The sequence below is a fragment of the Manduca sexta genome, chromosome 28 (assembly GCF_014839805.1).
Source record: "Manduca sexta isolate Smith_Timp_Sample1 chromosome 28, JHU_Msex_v1.0, whole genome shotgun sequence".
In the NCBI taxonomy this organism is placed as follows: Eukaryota; Metazoa; Arthropoda; class Insecta; order Lepidoptera; family Sphingidae; genus Manduca; species Manduca sexta.
This window is the reverse complement of record NC_051142.1, coordinates 5771905-5793810: the sequence shown is the minus strand read 5'-3', so window position 1 is coordinate 5793810 and position 21906 is coordinate 5771905. Positions and strand designations below refer to the sequence as shown.

The following is a 21906-nucleotide window of genomic DNA, read 5'->3' as shown; positions in this document are numbered from 1 at the left end:
TGTGAGCAACTTTAGTCGAGGAATTTTAATATTAAGAGCTAAGTACCTGATGACTGATCTATTGGGAACACATATGTTTTCTAATTCATTAAAAAGAAAGTATGTGGTAAAGGTTAAAACTATGTTTATTTCCAAAACATTTTATAACGTACATTTACAATTACTTAGATTAAATAGTTTGTTAATAAATTAAATAATTTAGTTGACACATGATTAAATAAATTAAATATTCGTTTATACATTAATAAATTAATTAAATAGATCTTTAAGTTTGTAATGCAAGATTGTTTTAGTCTACGCAATCCGTCACTTTGCTTTTATCGACACACATTTCTTCCTTTTCGCTGAAATGAAGTCCTACGTCACAGCTCAATAAGCGAGGGTATCCTCCCTGGCACGCTACATATTTTTTGCAGCTCTTCTTGTAACTGGAACAAATAGATAACGCCATTGAGATTATTTTTGTTTAACGAGATAAAAATTAGTAAAAGAAGTTGATTGTCGCAAGCGATTTTTACCGGATAAACAATCACGGTAAGCTGATTTCTGCAATTCTTGAAGCTTGTGGAACTTGTGGCCAGTTGAACGTGTATAGAATTATTTAAATATTGCCGATAGTGTAAATGCGTCTGGAAGATATTGCGAGAACTTGCGAGTCTAAATCAAGGTTTAAAGCGAGCATGCAATGTCGCGTCGACACGTAATGACAATAATGAAAGCTGACAATGAAAACTAAGCATTGCTTGGAATTTTACTGCGTTTATCACAACATTTTGTTACATAAAACGTAATTTTTACACCATTTATTATTTGATTTTTGTGAGAAAAATAAGTAAAGAAGTGATCATAATATTCTAATCGAACAAACAACAAAAGACTAATGTTTTAAAATTATCATATTTCTCAAGTTGTAAACGGTTTTTTTATTTAATTTTGTTTTTGTGTATAGTTTCTTTCAATAAATTATATTTTTTCTAAGTATTAAATAAATTTAGACCGTACCTGTATTTAAAGATTTCATCAGTATCAGAATCGTCTGCCTCAACAGCCGGACACTCGAAATCTTTGAATGCTGGAAATAAATTTTAGGAATTATGAATTAAATTATTTGAATATTCCGTAGCTAATTATAATTTGAGTCTAGAAAATCAGAGTAAAGAGTGATTTCCAATAATGTTTCTTGTTGTGTTTTCCGGGGCGAGTAATCTTGATGCGTTTTGATTGTAGATTTGACAGTAAAATTCAGTTTAATAACCGCTAGAACTTTACGTACTTTAATTTATTACCGCTACTTATATTTAATTTCCTAGCTGAATTTTGGACACGGCGGCCAATCTCAACGCAGATCAGCCAAGTACGCAGGAGAAACTATAGTACACAAACGTGTGCTTACTACATAAATGCACTCTACTCCAAAGTTGTAATCATACCGCGTACGCATTGCAACTACGCCACCGAAGCAGTCAAAAAGGCTTTTGTATATTTAAATTAACTCATAAATATATTTAAAATATATAAGTATAAGTATATAAATTAACTCTGATTTTCGAGACATATTTTTTTTACATTAAAACATTTTTAGGCTACTCACCCTCTGCCTTGCAGCTCGGCACGTTCGCTGGCCAGTCACAAGCAGCTTCTTTAATGTTGAATACTAAACCCGGCGCACAATTCATTATTGTAGGCTTTCCTGCTTTGCATACTACATATTGACTACAGTCACTATCTTTCTTTAGGAAGTAGCCATTTCTATGAGGGCAAAGATCTGTAGCTACGGTTTTTTCTGAAAAAGAAACATTAACCCTTTACAAAAAAAAATTATATAAATTACAAACATGAGTAATCATGGATGCTATTCTGTAATAGAAATTAAGATTTTGCGATGATTATTCTATTATTTTTTTAATCTCCATCTGCTAATTTATATTTGATGTTCATAGTATTTTTGTTTTGTTGTAGTGTTATTTTTTAAGTTTTAAATAAATACATACGCTTAAAAGATCCATTGGTACATTTATATTCGGAAATTGCAACACACGGATAATCGGACCACTTCGTAGAAGGTTTAAAGACTAGACCATCGGGACAATAGTGCTTTTTGGATACGCCATCCTGAAATTGTAAATTGAAATTATTTATTTGTAGTGAAACAAATTGAGTATAATCTATCGTATATTTTAAATAATAATTAAATGGTAAAATTACCTTGCATTCAACGTAAGTGTCGCACTCGTTAGGAACTGAGTTAAAACTATTTGTTTTTCCACAATCTGAAGTGGGTTGCGCTGTTTCGGGTGTTGTCGATTCAGGCGGGGATGTTGTCCTGCCAGGTGGAGTTGCTGAAGTCATTGTAGTGGGGCTTACGGTTGTGCTTGAAGCTTGTGGCGTCGTCGGGGTTTCTGGCATATTAGTAGACGAAGAAGTCGTGCTTGATGAACTTGAATTGTCGTTAGCTAGTGTAGTGCTTAATGTTGTTTCAGTGCTTGTTGTAGAACTCGTTGGAGTTGTTGATGTAGAATCATTACTGGCTGGGGTAGAGCTTGTAGGTTCTGGTGGGCAAATACCTGGTGGTATAGTAGTAGTAGTAGTAGTAGTAGTACTCGTTGAATCACTAGCTGGGGTAGTACTTGTAGGTTCTGGTTGGCAAATACCCGGTGGTAAAGGAGTAGTTGTGCTCGTCGAAGTAGATCCATTATTAGCTGGCGTGCTGTTTATTGTAGTTGATCCATCATTAGTGGACGTTGTGCTTGATAGTACTTCAGTACTAGCAGTTGATGCTGTAGATCCATCAGGTGGTGCGACAGTCGTGGAAGTTGATTCTGATGTTGAAGACGTTATAACGGGACTAGTAGTTGCAGTCACATTATCATTGCCTGGTGTAGTACTTGAAGATGCAATCGTGGTGGAAGTTGGTGGAATAGGCGTAGTTTGTGGGTAATAAGGTGGCGTATAATTCATAGGTGGATAGGGATAGTAAGGAGGATAATAAGGTGGATAGTAGGGCGGTGGTGGATAATATTGTGGCGGATAATATGGTAGAGGATATGGATAGGGGGGTTGATATGGATACGGCTGTTGGGGATAAGGACCTGGTGTTACGTATGTAACGGGCGATGTGGGTGCGAGTGTTGTAAGAGTTGAACTGTCGCTAGGTACGGCGTTCGTAACACCAGTTGTAGATGTAGATGGGGCAGCGCTAGTAGAAGATATTTGAGAGTCAGGAATTGTCGATGACGTAAGGTTTGCGTTTGATGGTGCAGAACTAGAAGATGCGGATTTCGTGTTTATAGATTCTGTAGTAGTAGTTGATGTGGATGTAGTAGGATCTGTTGCAGCCGATGATGTAGGTGTGCCTGTGGAAGATGTTGCCGAATTTTCTGTACTGCGTGGAAAATCTGCTTTTACGTTTCTACTAACTGGCAAAGAATTAGCCAGTATGCGATCACTTGTTAGTGGGCTGTTAGTGGAAGTTGCTTCGTCGTTTACATTAGGAGGCTGGTTTCGAACACTTGAATTCCCATCATATTGTACCTGCTTTCCATCTCCGGCCCTCGCTGTAAAAAGTTTAACTTCGTTGTAATATTAATATCAATAGCTTGGAATAAAGCAAAATAAAAATGAGTGTCACTTACTAAAATTAACTAGTGGAAGTAATATTAAAAATAATTTAATTAATAACATCATTTTGCTGTTGTTCACACATTAGACACGTAAAGCATACTGCGATGTAGGCTATTGTGATGACACTTTTAAATTATTATCGACAAGTACTTATTATTAGTTTATTAGATGATTGCCTATTTATTCTCATTTATTGATCATTAGATAATTGATATTTAATTTTAAGATACATTAACATTTTGGTGATATTACATTTAGTCTATTTTTATAAATTCATGATATTGATAATGTTATTCTTGCATCCTAATTTTAGGACTGAATGCATTCGGAAAAAGTTACACAAAATATACAGGCTAACTAATGACTTTTGAAGATGGTCGATTCAAATAGATATTAATATTGAATATGACAATTTAATATTATCGATATATTCAATACAGTACTGTATACTACTGTATTGAAAGCGTAGCGCCAACATTTTCGTCGCCGTATCTCTTCTTGTATTACAGTGCATAATACTAAAGTAAAGCTATAACATTTCATGAAATGATATTAATTGTATGACACGAGCAGAATTTTACTATAAGTATACAAAGAATACATATATGCATGATTATTGATGATAAATGTTAATAAATAATACTATTATACCCAAATTGCTATTTTATGGAACGATATATTTTTTCTATATATACATACATTTATCATTTATACTTACATTTAAATATTTTTTTGAACGAACTGATTTTAAGGCATTCCACAATTTGTGTGATTTATTCACGATATTTAGATAGTATAACGTTGTTCAAAATTTTAGGGGCTTTCTCAAAGTTTAAAGTATATTTTATTTAAAAGTTATCATATTAAAAAGATAACGTAAGATAGAACTCAGTTTCTAACCATTTAATGGGATAAATTAGAGTCTGACTTTTGTATTTGGTCGGCTTATACATTTATGTGACGAGTAGCATTTTCTCAAAAGTTGTGCAATATATCCATATTGTATAAAAATGCTGGTTGTAGGATATTTGCATCCGCTCTAAAAGCGACCATTGACAAATGGTGGTAAATGGACACAGGCATTTGCTGTGCCATACTGACAATTTATAGAATATATATATTAGATACGAGTATTTGTGGATGATAAAAAAACAATTAAAACCTGATAAGTTGGACTTTTCATAATGTAGGTTCGGTTATATAGGCATGTAGGTATTTATAATATATGTATATTAGTTTATATAAATTATTATTTATTTGTATACCTTCGTATTAATTCAGAATTATATACACATTTTTACAGTTATATTTTTATAATGATTTCGTATGTGTCCCGCCGTGACCATGAAGGCTGCAAAGTTTTCGAAACGTCGGGAGAAAATAATAATATAAAAACCGCGATAAAATCCGTTAAATAGTTTTATTTTGCACCTACTTCCTTTTATCTCTCCACTACTAAAAGGTTAACTGAGAGAGAATGCTTGTGGAAATAAGTCCCACTGCATGAAATGTGATTACGAAGTGTAAAAATAAATATATAATGCTAACTTAAAAGAATATTTATTGTTTATGGTCTGTAGAGGAGTTATGCCTTTGAGTTAAACATCAGGCGAATTCTAAATCACCTATATCAAAACATAATTATTTCACCACGGTTTTTTCGGGTACACTCGGAAGATCATTTGTACGTTTAATCTTGCAAAATTTTTAATGAAGCAATCAAACCACAATGCGAAAATACCTCAAGCAATTTCAATTAATATGCTTTTAACAATTGCTTGTATCTTTATTAACGATATACCTATTTTTAACGACATTGAAATGAAATTAGTTAAAATGGCAAGCACCGTTAAATAATTATGTATAACCGCAACATTTCTCTCATGTTATCATTAAGCAAATCAACATTTATTTGATATTGATGACACTCTTTGGTATAAAGTGTAATAGCAAGAGCACATAAACATCATTCAGACAACGCAAATTATAACAAACACAACAAAAAAACATCATTAAAAATGTTTTTTTACTTGAGTATCGCTGCCCTAGTCGTAGCATCAAGTAAGTATTATATATCCTCTAATAGATTCATAACATTTAAAATAATTGTATATTGATTACATAAAATATTGCAGGCTACGCCCAGCACCAGGAATGCCCTCGAAGAAACGGTTACTTCAAATACGACTCGAGCTGCGACACCTACGTTGAATGCAGAGTAAGTGAAATGCACACTCCTCAATATTATATGTATGTCAGGTAATGTCAGGTCGGGAAACATAAAATGTGATATTTCGTATATAGGATCACAAATCTCATCGGATGATGTGCCCGGACGGTCTCAACTATAATCCCAACATCGAGTGGCCTGAGTATCCCTGCAGCTTCCCTGAAGACATGCCCTGCGATGCAGGCAGATACCAGCGTAAGTTAAAAAATTCTTTACAAGTAATTGTTCTTAAAAAAAAATTAAAAATTATCTTCAACAATACCAAAATAGTTGAAATAAAATACGTTAATGCGTTTATGCATTACGTCTTTTTTCATCCCACCATAGATCAGTCGTATACTATTACAGTCTAGTACGATATCATAATTTACAATTACCAGAACCCAAGCCGAGCGGTGAATGCCCGCAACAATATGGCTTCTACCCGCACCCCTCCGCTACCGACGTCAACTGCGCACCGTACAAGATGTGCGTCGCTGGAGTCGCGTTCGACATGAAGTGCGCCGCCGGGCTCGCCTTCAACCCCGACATCGGTCGCTGCGATTGGGCTGACCGCGTGCCTTCCTGCAACGCTGAACGTATGTCGCTTAATCATGAAATTGAAAATTAAACAATTCAACCACGATTAAAACAAACAAAATGATGGAATGATGTAAATTTAAATCTAGGCATACGACAGCAATGTATCAAAGTTTGATTTTTATAATTTCAGGATACCTAGGCTTCAAGTGCCCAGAAATCCCAATCGATGCTGACGGCGACCCTATCGACATCGTTCTGAACTACAGGTAATACGAAAAACGAATCACATTTTGTAAACTTTGTTTCTTCAAAACGTATTTAGACTGCTACTGAATTTTAAGTAATCCCATTTGGAAATTGTAACTGCCTTTCATATAACGTTCCCTAATGTGAACGAATGCCAATTTATGTAACTAATGTTAACATTATTTATCTACCAGCTACCCGAGTCCCAACTGCACAAGCTTCTTCTCGTGCGACAAGGGCCGTGCGCGGTTCTTGTCCTGCGACTTGGGGCTCGCCTTCGACGAGTCGATCGGCCGCTGTCGGGATGCCGACCTAGTGCAGTGCAACTACTGAATACTTCACATTTAGACATTGTTATATGTTTATATAGTTCAATTTTTCTTTAATAAACTTGTTCCTACTACTTACCTACTTCGCAGTTTTCGTTAAATTATGTCTCTCAAATAATAGGTCCTAGTAAAATTACGCTGGGAAGCTTACGGGTTGCACCCGCGCACATCGCTCCTCGCTGCCTCAGCGTCCAAATAGTGCTCTCTCAGGGTGGAAGCGCGCGGGCGCAATTCGTACGCTTGAGCCTGCACTGTTGTTATTTTTCTTGTGCTGTACTAATTTAGTCAATATATTAAAACTTATTTCAACTCGGGGTTTGACTTCATTCTCCCTGCCCCGACGAAGTACTCAAATAATTCACCCTAGCGACAAACATTTTAATATGTAATGCAAATTTAAAACGATTCGATCAATAAAAAATTGGTACGGTAGACATTTTCAAATTTTCCCATAAAATACTAAATAAATACATTTATAGGAAGGCGTTGGGTGGAGGCCGTTTTTCACAAATCGAATTGAAAGACTTTAGAGGAGGCCTACGTTTAACAGTGGATTTCCCTTCCATAACCTACTAATATTATAAATACGAAAGTTTGTGAGGATGGATGTATGTACGTATGTTTGTTCCTTTTTCACGAAAAGACTACTGAACGGATTTGGATGTAACTTTACAGTAATATTGTTTATACATCAGAATAACAAATAGTCTACAATTTATAATAATTTTGTGTAATTTGGTCATAATATAACGACACATATCAAGTGAGTCGGAAAAAAAATTGCTGTCTTGACGTACGCTGCCTGCGTACATTGGAGCTAGACAAAAATGATGTATTGTAGGATTGTTTGTCTTTTATGTGGAAGCCACTATAGTGACCAAAGTACTGAGCCATTTCTGTCTGTCTGTATGTTGTCGATTAACTCAAAATCTACTGAACAAATTTTTATGAAGTTTCGTATGGAGATAGTTGACCTTAGGAAGGTTATAGGCTATTACGGGAAAATATTTAGCGGGACTTTTATCCCGGAAAACTCCTTCACGCGGGCAAAGCCGTGACTAAAAGCTAGTATATTATAATTCTCCTAGGAAGTCCTGAGTCTAATAATGATGATATGTTCTGTATGAACACCCCGCTTTCTAAACCACATGATAACATGAATCAGAGAGTATTTCTCGAAATAAATGCACGTACCGAAATAGTTTACAAAGATTTTTATTACGATTTTTCTGTCTTATCTGTTTTTTTTGTTTGTCTTAATACAGTAATTCTATATATTATTTGATAAAACGAATGTGTTTAGACAAACAAAAAAAACAAAATTAACTGCCTTCGAAAACCACTCAAAACCAAAAAATTATATTACCAAACAGGTATATACCCGATACCAATTTTGGAGTCGGTGCCTTATTAAAATCGCTAGTTAAGATAGATAAATACATGAAGAAATATACGGAAACATTGTTTAATTTTAATTGCAATGTGCATATATGAGCTAAATTGCTTTCAAATCAATTAAAAGGAGTTCGCGTTTACTACTTAAAAATATACACATTGAAAGGTGTGAAAGCACATGTATGGTTTTTCATCTTTTTCTTTTCTCTTTTTTCGGGGCAGGGGGTGTAACATACCCACATTTGACCAGTTATATGTAACAGGGGAAGCATTGGGGTAGTGGACAGTTCACAAATCTAAATATTAGCTTAATAGCTTCCATTTGCTATGCTGTGGCGGTGTATTCATCTCCTAAAATCTGGACCAATCTGGAGGTATATTATTTCGAATAAAAAGTATTTTCCAAATTGGTCCATAAATGAGCGAGTTCTGAGGAAATAAAAAAAATCACTCCAAATTGATAAACTCCTCCTTTTTTTAAAGTCGGTTAAAAAAAGACGGACGAGAAGAAAAATTTATGAAAATATTTCCTCTCATATATTTATTTTAAGAAATACTCATCATACAATATTTATTTTCTATTAGAATTGTACTCTAAAACACGGTCAAATAATAAATAAAAAATCAATAGTACTTTTGTCTGAAGCCGAGACCTGTAAAATCCCGAGAATGGACTAGAAATATTTCAAGTTCTCTCTAGCTTGTAGTAGCACAAGTTTGCACAGCTATTGTTAGAAATAATACAGTCGTCATAATTTCTCAATCCTAAGGAGTCCAGTTTTTCGGACTTTACAATTATAAGTGTCAAAAAATGTAAGTAAATCCAATTTAAAGGTAATTTTTAGGTTGAATTGGCTGTCAAATTAATTGTTTAGAAGGTCTAGGACAGCTACTCAAATTGTGCTTAATACACATTTATTTTCATTTAGTTACGACTTACGATGTACGGTAGTTAAAAATAGGTAATCAGAGACGTAGCTAATATTTCATAAAAATATATATAAATAGCGTTATGAGTTGTTTTTTTTTTAATTAATTGAAAATCAATAATACTGAAATTGAAACGGAAAAGTTTTTGAAATTGTTGCAAAATAGTAATATTATCGTCAATTGTTTAGAACACAGGTGGAAAGTGCAAATTCATTATACTCTCTTTAGTATGATTTTAATTAGGTAGATAATAATGATCCTCACAAGTGATGCAAATTGTGAGGGAAATTTATATAAATTCTGTGAAGCTAAGTTGCATACATACGGCGTATGTTTCAATGGATAAATAGCCATAGCAGTTAGTTACTTATGACTTACATGAATGCTCATACACACTCACTCCGTTATAAAAGGAGTGCCATTGTATCTCTGAAGTTGTAGACCGAGATAGAACTAGTACAACCGATTTTCGTATTGTGTATTGCGGTCCATAGACTCGGCATATCATAACGGCAAGGTTCGTCATATCTGGCAAAAATTTCATATTTAGGGCTGATACTGAACAGAAAAACCCAATATCGCTTTACCCGACCCGGAGGTCAACATCAAGACCATCTACAGTCGTGATGTAGACACAAATATGCCACTGAGGCAACAATTATAAGAATAATCATTATTGCCATTTTTCCTTTATCCGAGTTTGTTTTGGGTTGTTTTATGAAAGGGACAATTTTAAATAAATTTTTACATAAAACCATAGGAACTTTATTGAAGAAAAATTGAACTATATAAACATATTATAACAGTGTCTAAATCTGAAGTATTCAGTAGTTGCACTGCACTAGGTCGGCATCCCGACAGCGGCCGATCGACTCGTCGAAGGCGAGCCCCAAGTCGCAGGACAAGAACCGCGCACGGCCCTTGTCGCACGAGAAGAAGCTTGTGCAGTTGGGACTCGGGTAGCTGGTAGATAAATAATGTTAACATTAGTTACATAAACTGGCATTCATTCACATTAGGGAACGTTATATGAAAGGCAGTTACAATTTCCAAATGGGATTACTTAAAATTCAATAGCAGTCTAAATACGTTTTGAAGAAACAAAGTTTACAAAATGTGAGTTAGTATTTTATGTTACCTGTAGTTCAGAACGATGTCGATAGGGTCGCCGTCAGCGTCAATTGGGATTTCTGGGCATTTGAAGCCTAGGTACCCTGCAATTGTAAAAAATAAAACTTTGATGCATTGCTGTCGTATGTCTAGATTTAAATTTACATCATTCCATCTTTTTGTTTGTTTTAATCGTGGTTGAATTGTTTAATTTTCAATTTCATGATTAAGCGACATACGTTCAGCGTTGCAGGAAGGCACGCGGTCAGCCCAATCGCAGCGACCGATGTCGGGGTTGAAGGCGAGCCCGGCGGCGCACTTCATGTCGAACGCGACTCCAGCGACGCACATCTTGTACGGTGCGCAGTTGACGTCGGTAGCGGAGGGGTGCGGGTAGAAGCCATATTGTTGCGGGCATTCACCGCTCGGCTTGGGTTCTGGTAATTGTAAATTATGATATCGTACTAGACTGTAATAGTATACGACTGATCTATGATGGGATGGTAAAAGACGTAATGCATAAACGCATTAACGTATTTTATTTCAACTATTTTGGTATTGTTGAAGATAATTTTGTATCTGCCTCGATGGCGTAGTTGTATTGCATGTCCGGTACAATAGCGCTCTGAGGTCCTGGGTTCGAATCCCGGGTCGGGCAAAATGATATTTGGGTTTTTTCTGCTCAGTATCAGCCCGGAGTCTGGAATTTATGCCCGATATGGCGATAGGCTCGCCCCCTGTCACATCATGGGACGGAACATACTTGGCGAAAAGTGGGTGCCCTAGTTGCACCTCTGCATACCCCTTCGGGGATAAATGCGTGATGTTATGTATGTATGTATGTAATTTTGTATCTTTTTTAGAACCATTACTTGTAAAGATGTTTTTAACTTACGCTGGTATCTGCCTGCATCGCAGGGCATGTCTTCAGGGAAGCTGCAGGGATACTCAGGCCACTCGATGTTGGGATTATAGTTGAGACCGTCCGGGCACATCATCCGATGAGATTTGTGATCCTATATACGAAATATCACATTTTATGTTTCCCGACCTGACATACATATAATATTGAGGAGTGTGCATTTCACTTACTCTGCATTCAACGTAGGTGTCGCAGCTCGAGTCGTATTTGAAGTAACCGTTTCTTCGAGGACATTCCTGGTGCTGGGCGTAGCCTGCAATATTTTATGAAATCAATATACAATTATTTTAAATGTTAAGTATGTATAAAAGGATATATAACACTTACTTGATGCTACTATTAGGGCAGCGATACTCAAGTAAAAAAACATATTAATTGATGTTTTTATGGTTGTGTTTGTTATTATTTTCGATGTCTGAATGATGTTGCTGTGCTCTTGCTATTACGTTTTATACCAAAGAGTGTCATCAATATCAAAGAATTTTGATGATCTTAATGATAACACGAGAGAAAGGTTGTGGTTTGGAGTAATTAAAAAATCGTAAATAAAAACATTTTGTAATTATTGATATTTAAGTACAATTATTGCTGTGAAAATAAAAACCTGTTTCTATTAATGAATAATTTTACCACAAAAAAAATGCATATATGTACTAAATCAATTTACAATTTGTTACGGCATAAACAGTTACTGAACAAGAAATGTTATTATTCAGCAGGAATAGAAAAAAACATGTTTAGTCAAATCCGAACATCACCAACTTAATGTAATTTACTTACAGATTTGTTAACGGTAACTCAATTTAGACTAGACATTTATTGTTTATTAGACTAGGTACTAAGATATTAACACATTACTATCCGAAAACAGTAAAGTACAGGATGAATCTTAAGCTAACGCTTTCCTCTTAGCTTGTAGCGCGTTGAATTCGAGTTCTTTAGCTAAATATTGTTTTTGTAGTTCCTTGGTATTGGCAGCAGCAGCCTTGAGTTCGGGTGGGCAGGTAGGTACTTCATCAGCAGACACGCATGATGAGGTCAGTTCATCGAAACCGGATTCTCCGCCGCAGGACAACACTCGTGGGCGACCGTCGATGCAAAGGAAGTATTTCTGGCAGTCGTTGTCTGACCTGCAAATGAAGGAGGCTTTTAGTCTTGATGGAATTTATTTTACGCAATTTAGGCAGATTTTCTATAAGCTTCAACGCTATTCCTTTGAGGTGATATGTATTAAGATAAACATGATCATAATTGCAAAAAAACACACGGGCGTTTATTCTATTTGTTGGGAACATAATAGTTCTTATTGTTGTGGTTAAAAAATGTAATATCAGATCATTACGTATTATAAGTATGGTCGCTAGGTACAGTACGTATCGACGTTTATAAAGCAATTACGCTTAAAATTATATCTAAGCGACAAATATACCGAAAATGAATGAAATAAATATTTAGAATCGCCAATTTCTTTTGCGTCATTTGATCTAGGTTTTTAGGTCTAGGATAATTTTTATATCATTAGACTATATCTTTATAAAATAAAAAGTTAAATTGTTACGAATTTTCATATTTAAATCAGAACTTTAAAGCACTTTACTCAAAAATTTGCTGATTGTCGCTTAGATATGATGGCCTTTCAAGTGTCGGTATGCAATAACGGTATTATGTTAATTCATGTGTTTTTAAAAGTATTTTTTTAAATTTGTTGATTTCCTTCGTAAATTTTATCCATCGGTTCCTATTTAGCTTAAATTATTGATGAAAACAATTAAGTACTCCGATTGTTTTCAAATTATTTGATTATTTAAGAGTATTATTTGGTATAATGTATTGTATAAAATATATTATCTATCAAGATCATAATACGAAGATGAATAGATTGTGCTAAGATTTACTGGGATAATAAGTTTCCTTTATGTAAAATACTTCGAATTACTGCAGACATGGTTGAAGAAAAACATTTTCAAGGTAAAATTTCCTAGATAAGCTATTCTAAAGACAGTGAAAGTGTAAACCGTAACAAAATACATACTAACATTATTCTTGCTGAAATACGTAAGTACGTATTGCAAATATATTAGCAAGTTTGAGCTAACTCGTAAACATTCGAAATGTAGGCATATGAACGAGCTGAGGACGTGTTGGCAAACCGCTGGTATTTCTAATAACGAGGTTACATAACCAAGGTCATCGCTCATCTGCTGACATTTAGGTGCCCGATGACACGGGCTGACCGCCGACCGCTTATTAGCTAACCAGTTCTACAATTCCATCCGCTTTACTAATAACGTGTTACAACTCGGGTATAGTATAGTTCTCGTGCGTTGCTTTTATATTAGACATAATCTATACTATTATATAAAGCTGAAGAGTTTGTTTGTTTGTTTGTTTGTTTGTTTGAACGCGCTAATCTCAGGAACTACCAGTCCAAACTGAAAAAATCTTTTTGCGTTGGATAGCCCTTTGTTCGTGGAGTGCTATAGGCTATATATCATCACGCTATACCCAATAGGAGCGGAGCAGTAATGGCTAATCTCAGGAACTACCGGTCCAAACTGAAAAATTCTTTTTGCGTTGGATAGCCCTTTGTTAGTGGATTGCTATAGGCTATATATCATCACGCTATACCCAATAGGAGTGGAGCAGTAATGGCTAATCTCAGGAACTACCGGTCCAAACTGAAAAAATCTTTTTGCGTTGGATAGCCCTTTGTTAGTGGATTGCTATAGGCTATATATCATCACGCTATACCCAATAGGAGCGGAGCAGTAATGGCTAATCTCAGGAACAACCGATTCGAACTGAAAAAATCTTTTTGTGTTGAATAGCCCTTTGTTTGTGGAGTGCTCTAAGTTATGTATCATCACGCTATGACCTATAGGAGCGGAGCAGTAATGGCTAATCTCAGGAACTACCAGTTTGAACTGAAAAATTCGTTTTGTGTTGGATAGCCCTTTATTTGTGGGGTGCTATAGGCTGTATATCATCACGCTATGACCAATAGGAGCGGAGCAGTAATGAAACATGTTGCAAATACGAGGACTATTTATTAGTTTTGAGAGCTTCCGTTGCGTGCGCTGCGTAAACGGTTAAAGTTATGCAACAATGATGTATGACGGGATTGTTCCTCTTAAAAAGTTATACAAAAATTTATTATAAAACAATGTCCCCCGCTGAATTTGTCTGCCTGAACGTGTTAAACTGAAAAACTACCCAACGTATTAAGATGAAATTTGGTATGGAGACAGTTTGAAACCCTGGGAAGAACATAGGCTCCCGGGAAACTAATACTTTTATAATGGAAAACTTTAGCCTGAAAAACTTTATAACGCGGGCGGAGCCGCGAGCAAAAGCTAGTATTATAAATAAGATCACATATTTATTGAAGTAGGGACATTAATAATATGTAGTAGCTGGGTTGCGGTAGCCTTTCTTTTATAAAAGGTCAATTGCACAATTTTCTAGACTAAAAAACATGTAATATGTTATAAGATTTGATGTTTCTGTATGTCAAATGATGTCAAAATGCACAAACATCCAAACATTTTCAATGTTGCATTTATTAGGTACTACCTATTGCACGCGGCTTTATCCGCGTGAAAGATTTTTTCCGTAACATAAGTATTATGTCCTTTCCAGGGTCTCAAACTATCTCCATATTACACTTTAATCCAAATCAGTAGGGAATTTTTTGAGATTTTCGCTTTCAGACAAACGCGGCGGGGGACTTTGTTTTCTAATATGTAAGGATATCATAAATATGAAAGTTGGAGTTGGATATTAAGTTAGATAAGTAGGATAATATACTAATAAGAATATTTATGTAATAACTTGCCCGTAGAATCGGAAGCCGGCGGGTGGGCCAAGCTCCTTTGATATGGGAACCTCGGGGCATCGGAATCCGACGAAAGCTGAAAATAAAATAATATTATTTTAGAGATATTGTTTACATATATTATTAAGATATGGGTACCCATAGAGGCCCCTCTAATTTTAATAACAATATAAAAAACACTTAGAGGTAATGTAGCTTCCTATTAGTGAAAAAAAAATGAAAATGTGAAAAAAAAAATCGATAGAAAATAAATAATTTCCGGCTACTTTGTAGCAACATTATAAGGCATGCTTTTGTAATACATGTATTCGAGACATTGTTTAGAAAGCTTTGTAAATATAACCAATGTAATTACTAAGTAGTATTATGCAATCGTTATATGAAGTTAAATAACTTGATTACGAGGCATACCATGTCATATACAAGAGGTCAAATGCTTCTAAACATTAAACAAACACTTAAATAAATTTGCCGAAACCATATACAGGAAAGTCATACTACGCAATCAAATTTCTTACGCGAATTGAACTCCAGTTACTTCATCAGCACAAATGTCAGTGCAAATGTTTATTAAATATATTTTACTGCTAATAGGCTATGAAACAAATTGAGGACGTTTTGTATGAAGTTATATAGTTTTCCATAGACGTCTAAAATATTACGACATATCCAAATATTTTTTTCTATAGGTAGAACAAAAGTAATAGAGTTTCTATTACCTTATTTTTTTGTAGTTTTGAAAGAAATATGTACCAATATAGATATCTTAAATAGAATGTTAAGGACAATCAACGATACTAGAGTCAAAAATACTCTTTAAAGTGGTATATATGTTATTAAGGATTATATCTGTAATAAAATAGGTAATAGAAATAGCACATACCTTCAGCGTCGCAGTCGGCAACTTCATCGGGCCATTCACAGCGGTAGGTCTCTGAACTGAAAGCTAAACCGTCGGGACACACGAAGTCATAACCTACGCCGTTCACACAAGTCCTGAACCCGCTGCAGTTGCGAGCGTCACCGATTTTGAAGTAGCCGAATTGATGAGGACAATCCGCTGTAGGCTGGGGAGGTTCTGGAAGGAATTATGTTTTTTTAATGAGATCCTCTCTTATTGCTTCTAAGTTCGTAAATTAAATCTATGCTGTTCATAATTTCATCATAAATGAAATTATTTCGATTATGACTTAATTCAGTTTAAATTTTTTCTCAAAATTGAGTAAATTAACTCAGACATGAGATTTACGACATCGGCGTTGAGTATAAATACATATTTAAATTCTAGCATTCCTCCCCACATTAACATAACTTAATGCGTCAATTAGGAAGCTAACAAGGACCTACATATCGAATGCCGTTCATTACAGAAGTATGTGTCATACGATTACGTATTCATATCTCGTGCCGCGAAGTTTCGAAATGAAAAATCACAACAGAAATAACCGTGTTTAAAATTAGCGATGGCATGATCTTTGGAAAGGGAAAAACCTCAGCTCTGTGATATAGGAGTATCAATGTAACTCACGTAACGCGGATCGTTCGAGACACGCCACCTCGTTAGGGTATTGGCAGGGATACACGTCGAAGTTCACATTGGGATTGAAGCGGAGGCCGTCGGGGCACAGTTTCTCTTCGGCTGTTCCGTTCTGTGGAGATAATATTATAAATTATTCTTCAAAAACCTGAAATAGGCTAGGTATTAAATCGTTCTAAAGAATAATGTTGTACTCGCATAGTGAATGATTTGGAGGTTAAGTATCTGCTTTTTAAACTATTCTTTCTGCTCAGATACCGATTTTAATAGATTTTTAGTATACCAATAGATTTTTAAATTACTAAGACAACACCCGCAATATATGACAGGTACGGTATTAAGTAAATAGAAATGCTAGAATCACATAAAATAAAACTCTTCGATTACTTACAATGCATTCTATGTATCTGTCGCAGCTACCAGATACTGGGTGGCGTTCATTCAATTCCTTACAAACTCCGGGTCCTGAATACTGTGCAAAAGCTGTGGGACGAGAATGATACTTTTAATAGGTACATTTTAGTTGATAGGGCAAGCGAGTAATTGATGTGTTTCTGAATGGTAAAAGATCACCACCACATATAAACATTCACAATACTAAACGAATTATTTATGCGTCGCCGGCATTTGAGGTCAGAATAAGTTCTTTCTTAAACTCTACAAGGTACGAAGTGCATTTAATTAATTTTTGGCTTTTTGTTATGTTAGTGTCAATTACAATAAACTTAAAAATCATTCTCCTAGCATAAGTGATTTTGTCCCAACAAACTGAATAAAAGTATAACTGCAATCAAAATGCCGCTGATTTTTGTTTAGGGAAAATCTGTTGTTTAATAGGCAGGCACATAAAAAACGGATAGTTGATTTGACTATTAAACCACATTGCCTATAGAATAATATTTTAAGATTTTGCTGGTGGTAGGACATATTTTATTTTCGCAAGAATAACGACCACTGTGCACAAGGTGTTAAAACCCGTCATAATAGCCCGCGTAAGTGTGTCGCGTTCCGGGATCACCCTGTGTATATCCGGTTCCAACAGGTCGGTATAATTGTGTCGACTACTGAGGGGTAACCAACTATCGTCAGTCGACATTCTTGAAACCCCACTCCACTTACTATCAGGTGCAGTGGCCACTTTACAAGGCCCGTATATAAAAATCATTGAAAAAAAACAAGACAGGGTTCAAATTTAAAAATAAAAATGATATATGTCAGGAGGAAAAGGCGTAATAAAGCAACGGAAACATACATTGTGCTTGCAATATTCTCAACAATGCAACCGTCCTATGACTATAACAAATAAAAGCTTATTCTTTGAAATAACAACGCGCGCTGAATATAATAAATGTAGTTGTGTGGGATATTATGTATGGAGATGATCACTTTATGCGAATTGTCTTGCTGTCCTCTAAACTTGAAGGTTAAAGCGTTTGATCAAGTTTTTACTTCTCATATATTATGTATATGTAACACAATATTCACTTAAAATTTCCATTCACTTCTGTTTTAAATTTTCTTGCAGTTTAGTTCGATGAGGTATATTAGTAATCTAGTTGTTTGATATTATTGAGTAATTTGAATATTATTCGATTTTCGATAATTCGATTAGTCCAACGTGGTTTTTTTTATATTCAAGCCAGTATTTTATATATTTTTTTAATGTAAATATTTTACTCAATTAATGTATAATAGCTTTTAATGAGATTTAATTAAAGTAAAAATTAATCAAAAGCTTTGTATATCATGTACACGTTAATGATTTAATATTCCGGCAAAAGTACCTATAGTATACATATATATAAAAAATAGGATAGCTGCTAGCATATACGTAATGATATAATTAACTGCGTTAACAGTGTGATCGTTAATGCTTCCTATTGTTTGAAGCAGGTGGTGTGAAAAATGACTTGCACAGTTTTTTGCAAATGAATTGTCTTATAATTCTTTCAATAATAGGAATAAACCTAATTTTGAAGCATTTATCCATTTAAAATTTACAAAGGGTATCTGTCGCCCTTTTTAAAAATATGTAAGTATAAATATTTTAAAATTTACTGAATAATAATTCAATTTTAGAATTTCGTGTAATATCAAATAATATTTATAAAGTTTCTTAACATTAAAAATATTTTCAGTTAAATTTAATAGTAACTCGTATTAGCAAAGTCCAACTTACCAACGGCGCACGCGCACGCCAAAATCAAAAAAATCCTTTCCATCTCGACTGGCCTGTGGTTACTAACACGTTCGCACAGTCTTCACTCGGACAATGAATGGCTCTGCAAGAACCGGGGAGAAGCGACCTTGGGGACAGTCTTGTGCAATCAGGTCTCATCTTTAACCGCGCCTTGTTACATCAGGAGTTACATGGTTCCGACTATCGCTCATCACACCAAAAACACCAACGGAATGTGTAATGACTAAGTCTACATAACATGAAAATATTATATTTTGTATACCGTTTAAAGGCTTATTGACTGAAGCGACAATTATTTGACAGAAAGCTTCATACATATTTAAAATCAGCGGTTTTTTCTATGTTTTTTTTAACCGAGTTAAATTTTTTCGAAAAAAAATTCGTTTCAATCGTCGATATTATGTTTAAATCCTAAATTATTGTCATAAAGTTTTGGCGCATCTCAAGAATTTTATTATCTTAGAACAAACTTTTAAATGTCTGTACTATAATTACCAAATATCTGTCTATAGTCTTAATGTACTATAAAAAAAAATACGATAATATTACCCGCTTATACAACAAAATTCTTAGATTATTCAAATCGGACTTGGTACCCAGAAGAACATATTATATATCTATGTAGATAAAAATAAGCAATAGGGAAATAACGTAAGTATGTTAAGAATTTTTTTGCAAAGGATAACGCATTGTGAATACATAGTCTTGTGAATAATCTTAAAGTTCAACGTGATTCATATAAAACAAGATAATTACTGCCAGCGGTTGTCATGTTACGTGTAGTTCCTCTCTATGCCGGTTAACATATTGCGGCATTCAGTAAATATTTTATAATGCGATTTCATTATATAAACAAAATATAAAAAATGCTTTAATTCCTCACCTAGGCAGACATAATTGCGCTTATGATAAGTCAGGGTATATGAGAATATTTAATTATTACTTAAATAAAGTCGCTTATAGCTTTAAGGTATTATATAAAGCTTTGTCGGGTAAATAGGTAGTACATTTTAAAAATTCTTTTACTAATAGGAAGCTATATTATTCCTGAGTACCATAGAGTACATTTTATGTCGAGAATATATTTATCCCACGAAAACTTTTTCGCGCAGGCGGAGCCACGGGCAAAAGCTACTATGTAATAAATATAATCTATAAAAGTCATAAATGTCAATCTATTCCTTTCATTAACCAGCCGGTGTGTTTATTTTTAACTACCCATTCGTCTTACTTATTTACCCTATCATACATACCTCGATATAATACTAACAATTTCTATAAGTATATAAATAAAACCTATAGCGTATTGCGATTTTATATGGATTAGCATGTGTAAAATCAAAGTAGGTGAATCAATCTTCGATAAAACTATAAATCCCACAGTTAAAGGTCATCGTTTACGTCAGCGTTCTTCTATAAGCCTCCATTAGTAGTTTTAAATATTTTTATGACTAACATCATTATTGTTTTAATATAATAAAGTAAAGATGTATTAGAATAATATATAACCTTTGAAATTTAATTATCAAGCTAAAGCATCATCAATGTCCGTAAAATGTCAAGGATAGAAATCGTAAATAATGTACAACGCCTATTTTATTAAGAAAAATGCTTATTCTACATGACGTACTATTGAGCTTGAATGATGTGCAAGATCTATTCAGATTATAACTTCAATATTTAGATCTGTGTATTATAAGAACAATAAAATAAAAATAAAAAATAAAGCAATGAGTATCAGAATTTAGCTTGAAATCCTAAGCAATAGCCAGTGGTAGCACAACCCGCAATGCCTTTTAGATCGAACAACAAAAACATGTATACAAATCAACAAACATACATATTGCTTAGAGGCAGGAGTAGGTTTAGATATAGAAATAAATAAAAACTTTTTAACAAAAAATTAAACCGCCTTCAAAAACCACTTAAAACCAAAAAATAATCTAACATTACCGATATACTAGTTACCAATTTTAGAGTCTATAAGAGAGTAATGTAAGGTACGTTAGTTATTTGAGGGTTACCCTTGATTTCTTTCCTCGAAAAAAAATATTTTGAAAATGGGTCCACAATTAGTAGAGCTATCGCGAAACAAACACAAAAATAAAATAGTCGAATTGAGAACCTCCTCTTTTTTCTGAAGTCAGTTAAAATTGAGATTTAATATTAAACACATTATATTGAACACTTATAGAATTTATTAGGAAATGTTATTGGAGTCTAGAATCTATTCAATTTGGCATAGAGATGGTAAATAATAATAACATAAATTATAATGTCCATTTTATATTAACATAATCGAATATCACAATGTCAATCTCTAGATTGGCTAAAGAATAAAGTAAAACTTTTCAAAGATTCGGTCTAGATCCATAATTACTTATGACCTAATTTTATTTTCAAATAGTCAGAGATGTAAGTTTAGAAATTAAAATTTTCTCCTATTTCGGTGGTTTTATAGTTAGTATATTATATTTTAGCCTTATATATAAATTATGCATTAGCGTTTGTTTGCGGCGTCACCCGCGTCCAATAGATTTTTCCGTCATAAAGGTAGCTTATGACACTCAGAAGTAATGTAACTTCCTAATAGTAAAAAAAAATCAAAATCAATTGAACTCCTCAACATAGTGCAGTGAGTGACAGTCAAAAAGAACACGCGAACAATGTGTCTTCTCCTTAATAGAGACAATTAGAAAAGTGTTATTGGACATATTTTTAAGATATATAAAAAAAACTTAAATTCTTGAGATAAGCTTATTCAAAGAACGAACTCTTCAGTATTACAATATTCGCTTCGCAGGAACATGTAAAAATACTTATACGAACACAGATTTAGTAGGCCTCCAAGAATTGAATGGCCAAATATAAATAGGAAATCCATAATTATAATTCTGTTCACATAGAAGCCTTGAAATTTAACTTCGTTTTTAACTTACTATTCCCACGGTCTTTTGTTTAAAGTATCATTTCGATCGCGCGAACAGATGCGTGTCCTAACGATATCCTCAATGTTATAATTATTTGTT

The 21906-nt window shown here is 34.2% G+C and overlaps 4 protein-coding genes across 4 annotated transcripts; 1 reads left to right on the top strand and 3 right to left on the bottom strand.

Moving 5' to 3' along the window:
- Positions 1 to 107: 107 nt before the first annotated feature.
- LOC115441847 (mucin-5AC-like) lies at positions 108 to 3891 on the bottom strand. Its single transcript, XM_030166761.2, has 6 exons — positions 3633 to 3891; positions 2206 to 3554; positions 1992 to 2112; positions 1592 to 1783; positions 1003 to 1072; positions 108 to 428 (listed from the first exon to the last, which is right to left on the bottom strand). The coding sequence occupies exons 1-6, from the start codon at positions 3682 to 3684 to the stop codon at positions 290 to 292; spliced, it is 1923 nt and encodes a 640-aa protein (XP_030022621.2). The 5' UTR covers positions 3685 to 3891; the 3' UTR covers positions 108 to 289.
- Positions 3892 to 5459: 1568 nt separating this feature from the next.
- Positions 5460 to 7030, top strand: LOC115441871 (protein obstructor-E-like). Its single transcript, XM_030166783.2, has 6 exons — positions 5460 to 5682; positions 5757 to 5839; positions 5926 to 6046; positions 6232 to 6429; positions 6564 to 6639; positions 6814 to 7030. Exons 1-6 carry the CDS (start codon positions 5640 to 5642, stop codon positions 6950 to 6952), a joined length of 660 nt encoding a protein of 219 aa, XP_030022643.1. The 5' UTR covers positions 5460 to 5639; the 3' UTR covers positions 6953 to 7030.
- Positions 7031 to 10014: 2984 nt separating this feature from the next.
- On the bottom strand, positions 10015 to 11822 carry LOC115455090 (protein obstructor-E). The gene is made up of 6 exons (XM_037444943.1): positions 11633 to 11822; positions 11476 to 11558; positions 11279 to 11399; positions 10623 to 10820; positions 10412 to 10487; positions 10015 to 10236 (listed from the first exon to the last, which is right to left on the bottom strand). The coding sequence occupies exons 1-6, from the start codon at positions 11673 to 11675 to the stop codon at positions 10098 to 10100; spliced, it is 660 nt and encodes a 219-aa protein (XP_037300840.1). The 5' UTR covers positions 11676 to 11822; the 3' UTR covers positions 10015 to 10097.
- A 79-nt stretch (positions 11823 to 11901) lies between these two features.
- On the bottom strand, positions 11902 to 18976 carry LOC115441881 (protein obstructor-E). The gene is made up of 6 exons (XM_037444942.1): positions 18857 to 18976; positions 17069 to 17160; positions 16669 to 16789; positions 16024 to 16218; positions 15141 to 15216; positions 11902 to 12435 (listed from the first exon to the last, which is right to left on the bottom strand). Exons 1-6 carry the CDS (start codon positions 18897 to 18899, stop codon positions 12195 to 12197), a joined length of 768 nt encoding a protein of 255 aa, XP_037300839.1. The 5' UTR covers positions 18900 to 18976; the 3' UTR covers positions 11902 to 12194.
- Positions 18977 to 21906: the final 2930 nt, after the last annotated feature.

Excerpts from the sequence above, each read along its gene's own strand:
- LOC115441847 (XM_030166761.2), bottom strand. The coding sequence starts at position 3,684 with ATGATGTTATTAATTAAATTATTTTTAATATTACTTCCACTAGTTAAT. Across the intron at positions 1,784-1,991 it reads TACCAATGGATCTTTTAAGC|AAAAAACCGTAGCTACAGAT; the intron begins GTATGTATTTAT and ends TTTCTTTTTCAG. Across the intron at positions 429-1,002 it reads GATGAAATCTTTAAATACAG|TTACAAGAAGAGCTGCAAAA; the intron begins GTACGGTCTAAA and ends TATTTGTTCCAG.
- LOC115441871 (XM_030166783.2), top strand. The coding sequence starts at position 5,640 with ATGTTTTTTTACTTGAGTATCGCTGCCCTAGTCGTAGCATCAA. Across the intron at positions 5,840-5,925 it reads ACACCTACGTTGAATGCAGA|GATCACAAATCTCATCGGAT; the intron begins GTAAGTGAAATG and ends TTTCGTATATAG. Across the intron at positions 6,640-6,813 it reads GACATCGTTCTGAACTACAG|CTACCCGAGTCCCAACTGCA; the intron begins GTAATACGAAAA and ends TTTATCTACCAG.
- LOC115455090 (XM_037444943.1), bottom strand. The coding sequence starts at position 11,675 with ATGTTTTTTTACTTGAGTATCGCTGCCCTAATAGTAGCATCAA. Across the intron at positions 11,559-11,632 it reads TGCCCTAATAGTAGCATCAA|GCTACGCCCAGCACCAGGAA; the intron begins GTAAGTGTTATA and ends AAAATATTGCAG. Across the intron at positions 11,400-11,475 it reads ACACCTACGTTGAATGCAGA|GATCACAAATCTCATCGGAT; the intron begins GTAAGTGAAATG and ends TTTCGTATATAG.
- LOC115441881 (XM_037444942.1), bottom strand. The coding sequence starts at position 18,899 with ATGGAAAGGATTTTTTTGATTTTGGCGTGCGCGTGCGCCGTTG. Across the intron at positions 15,217-16,023 it reads TGCCGACTGCGACGCTGAAG|CTTTCGTCGGATTCCGATGC; the intron begins GTATGTGCTATT and ends TTTTATTTTCAG. Across the intron at positions 12,436-15,140 it reads GCCGGCTTCCGATTCTACGG|GTCAGACAACGACTGCCAGA; the intron begins GCAAGTTATTAC and ends CTTCATTTGCAG.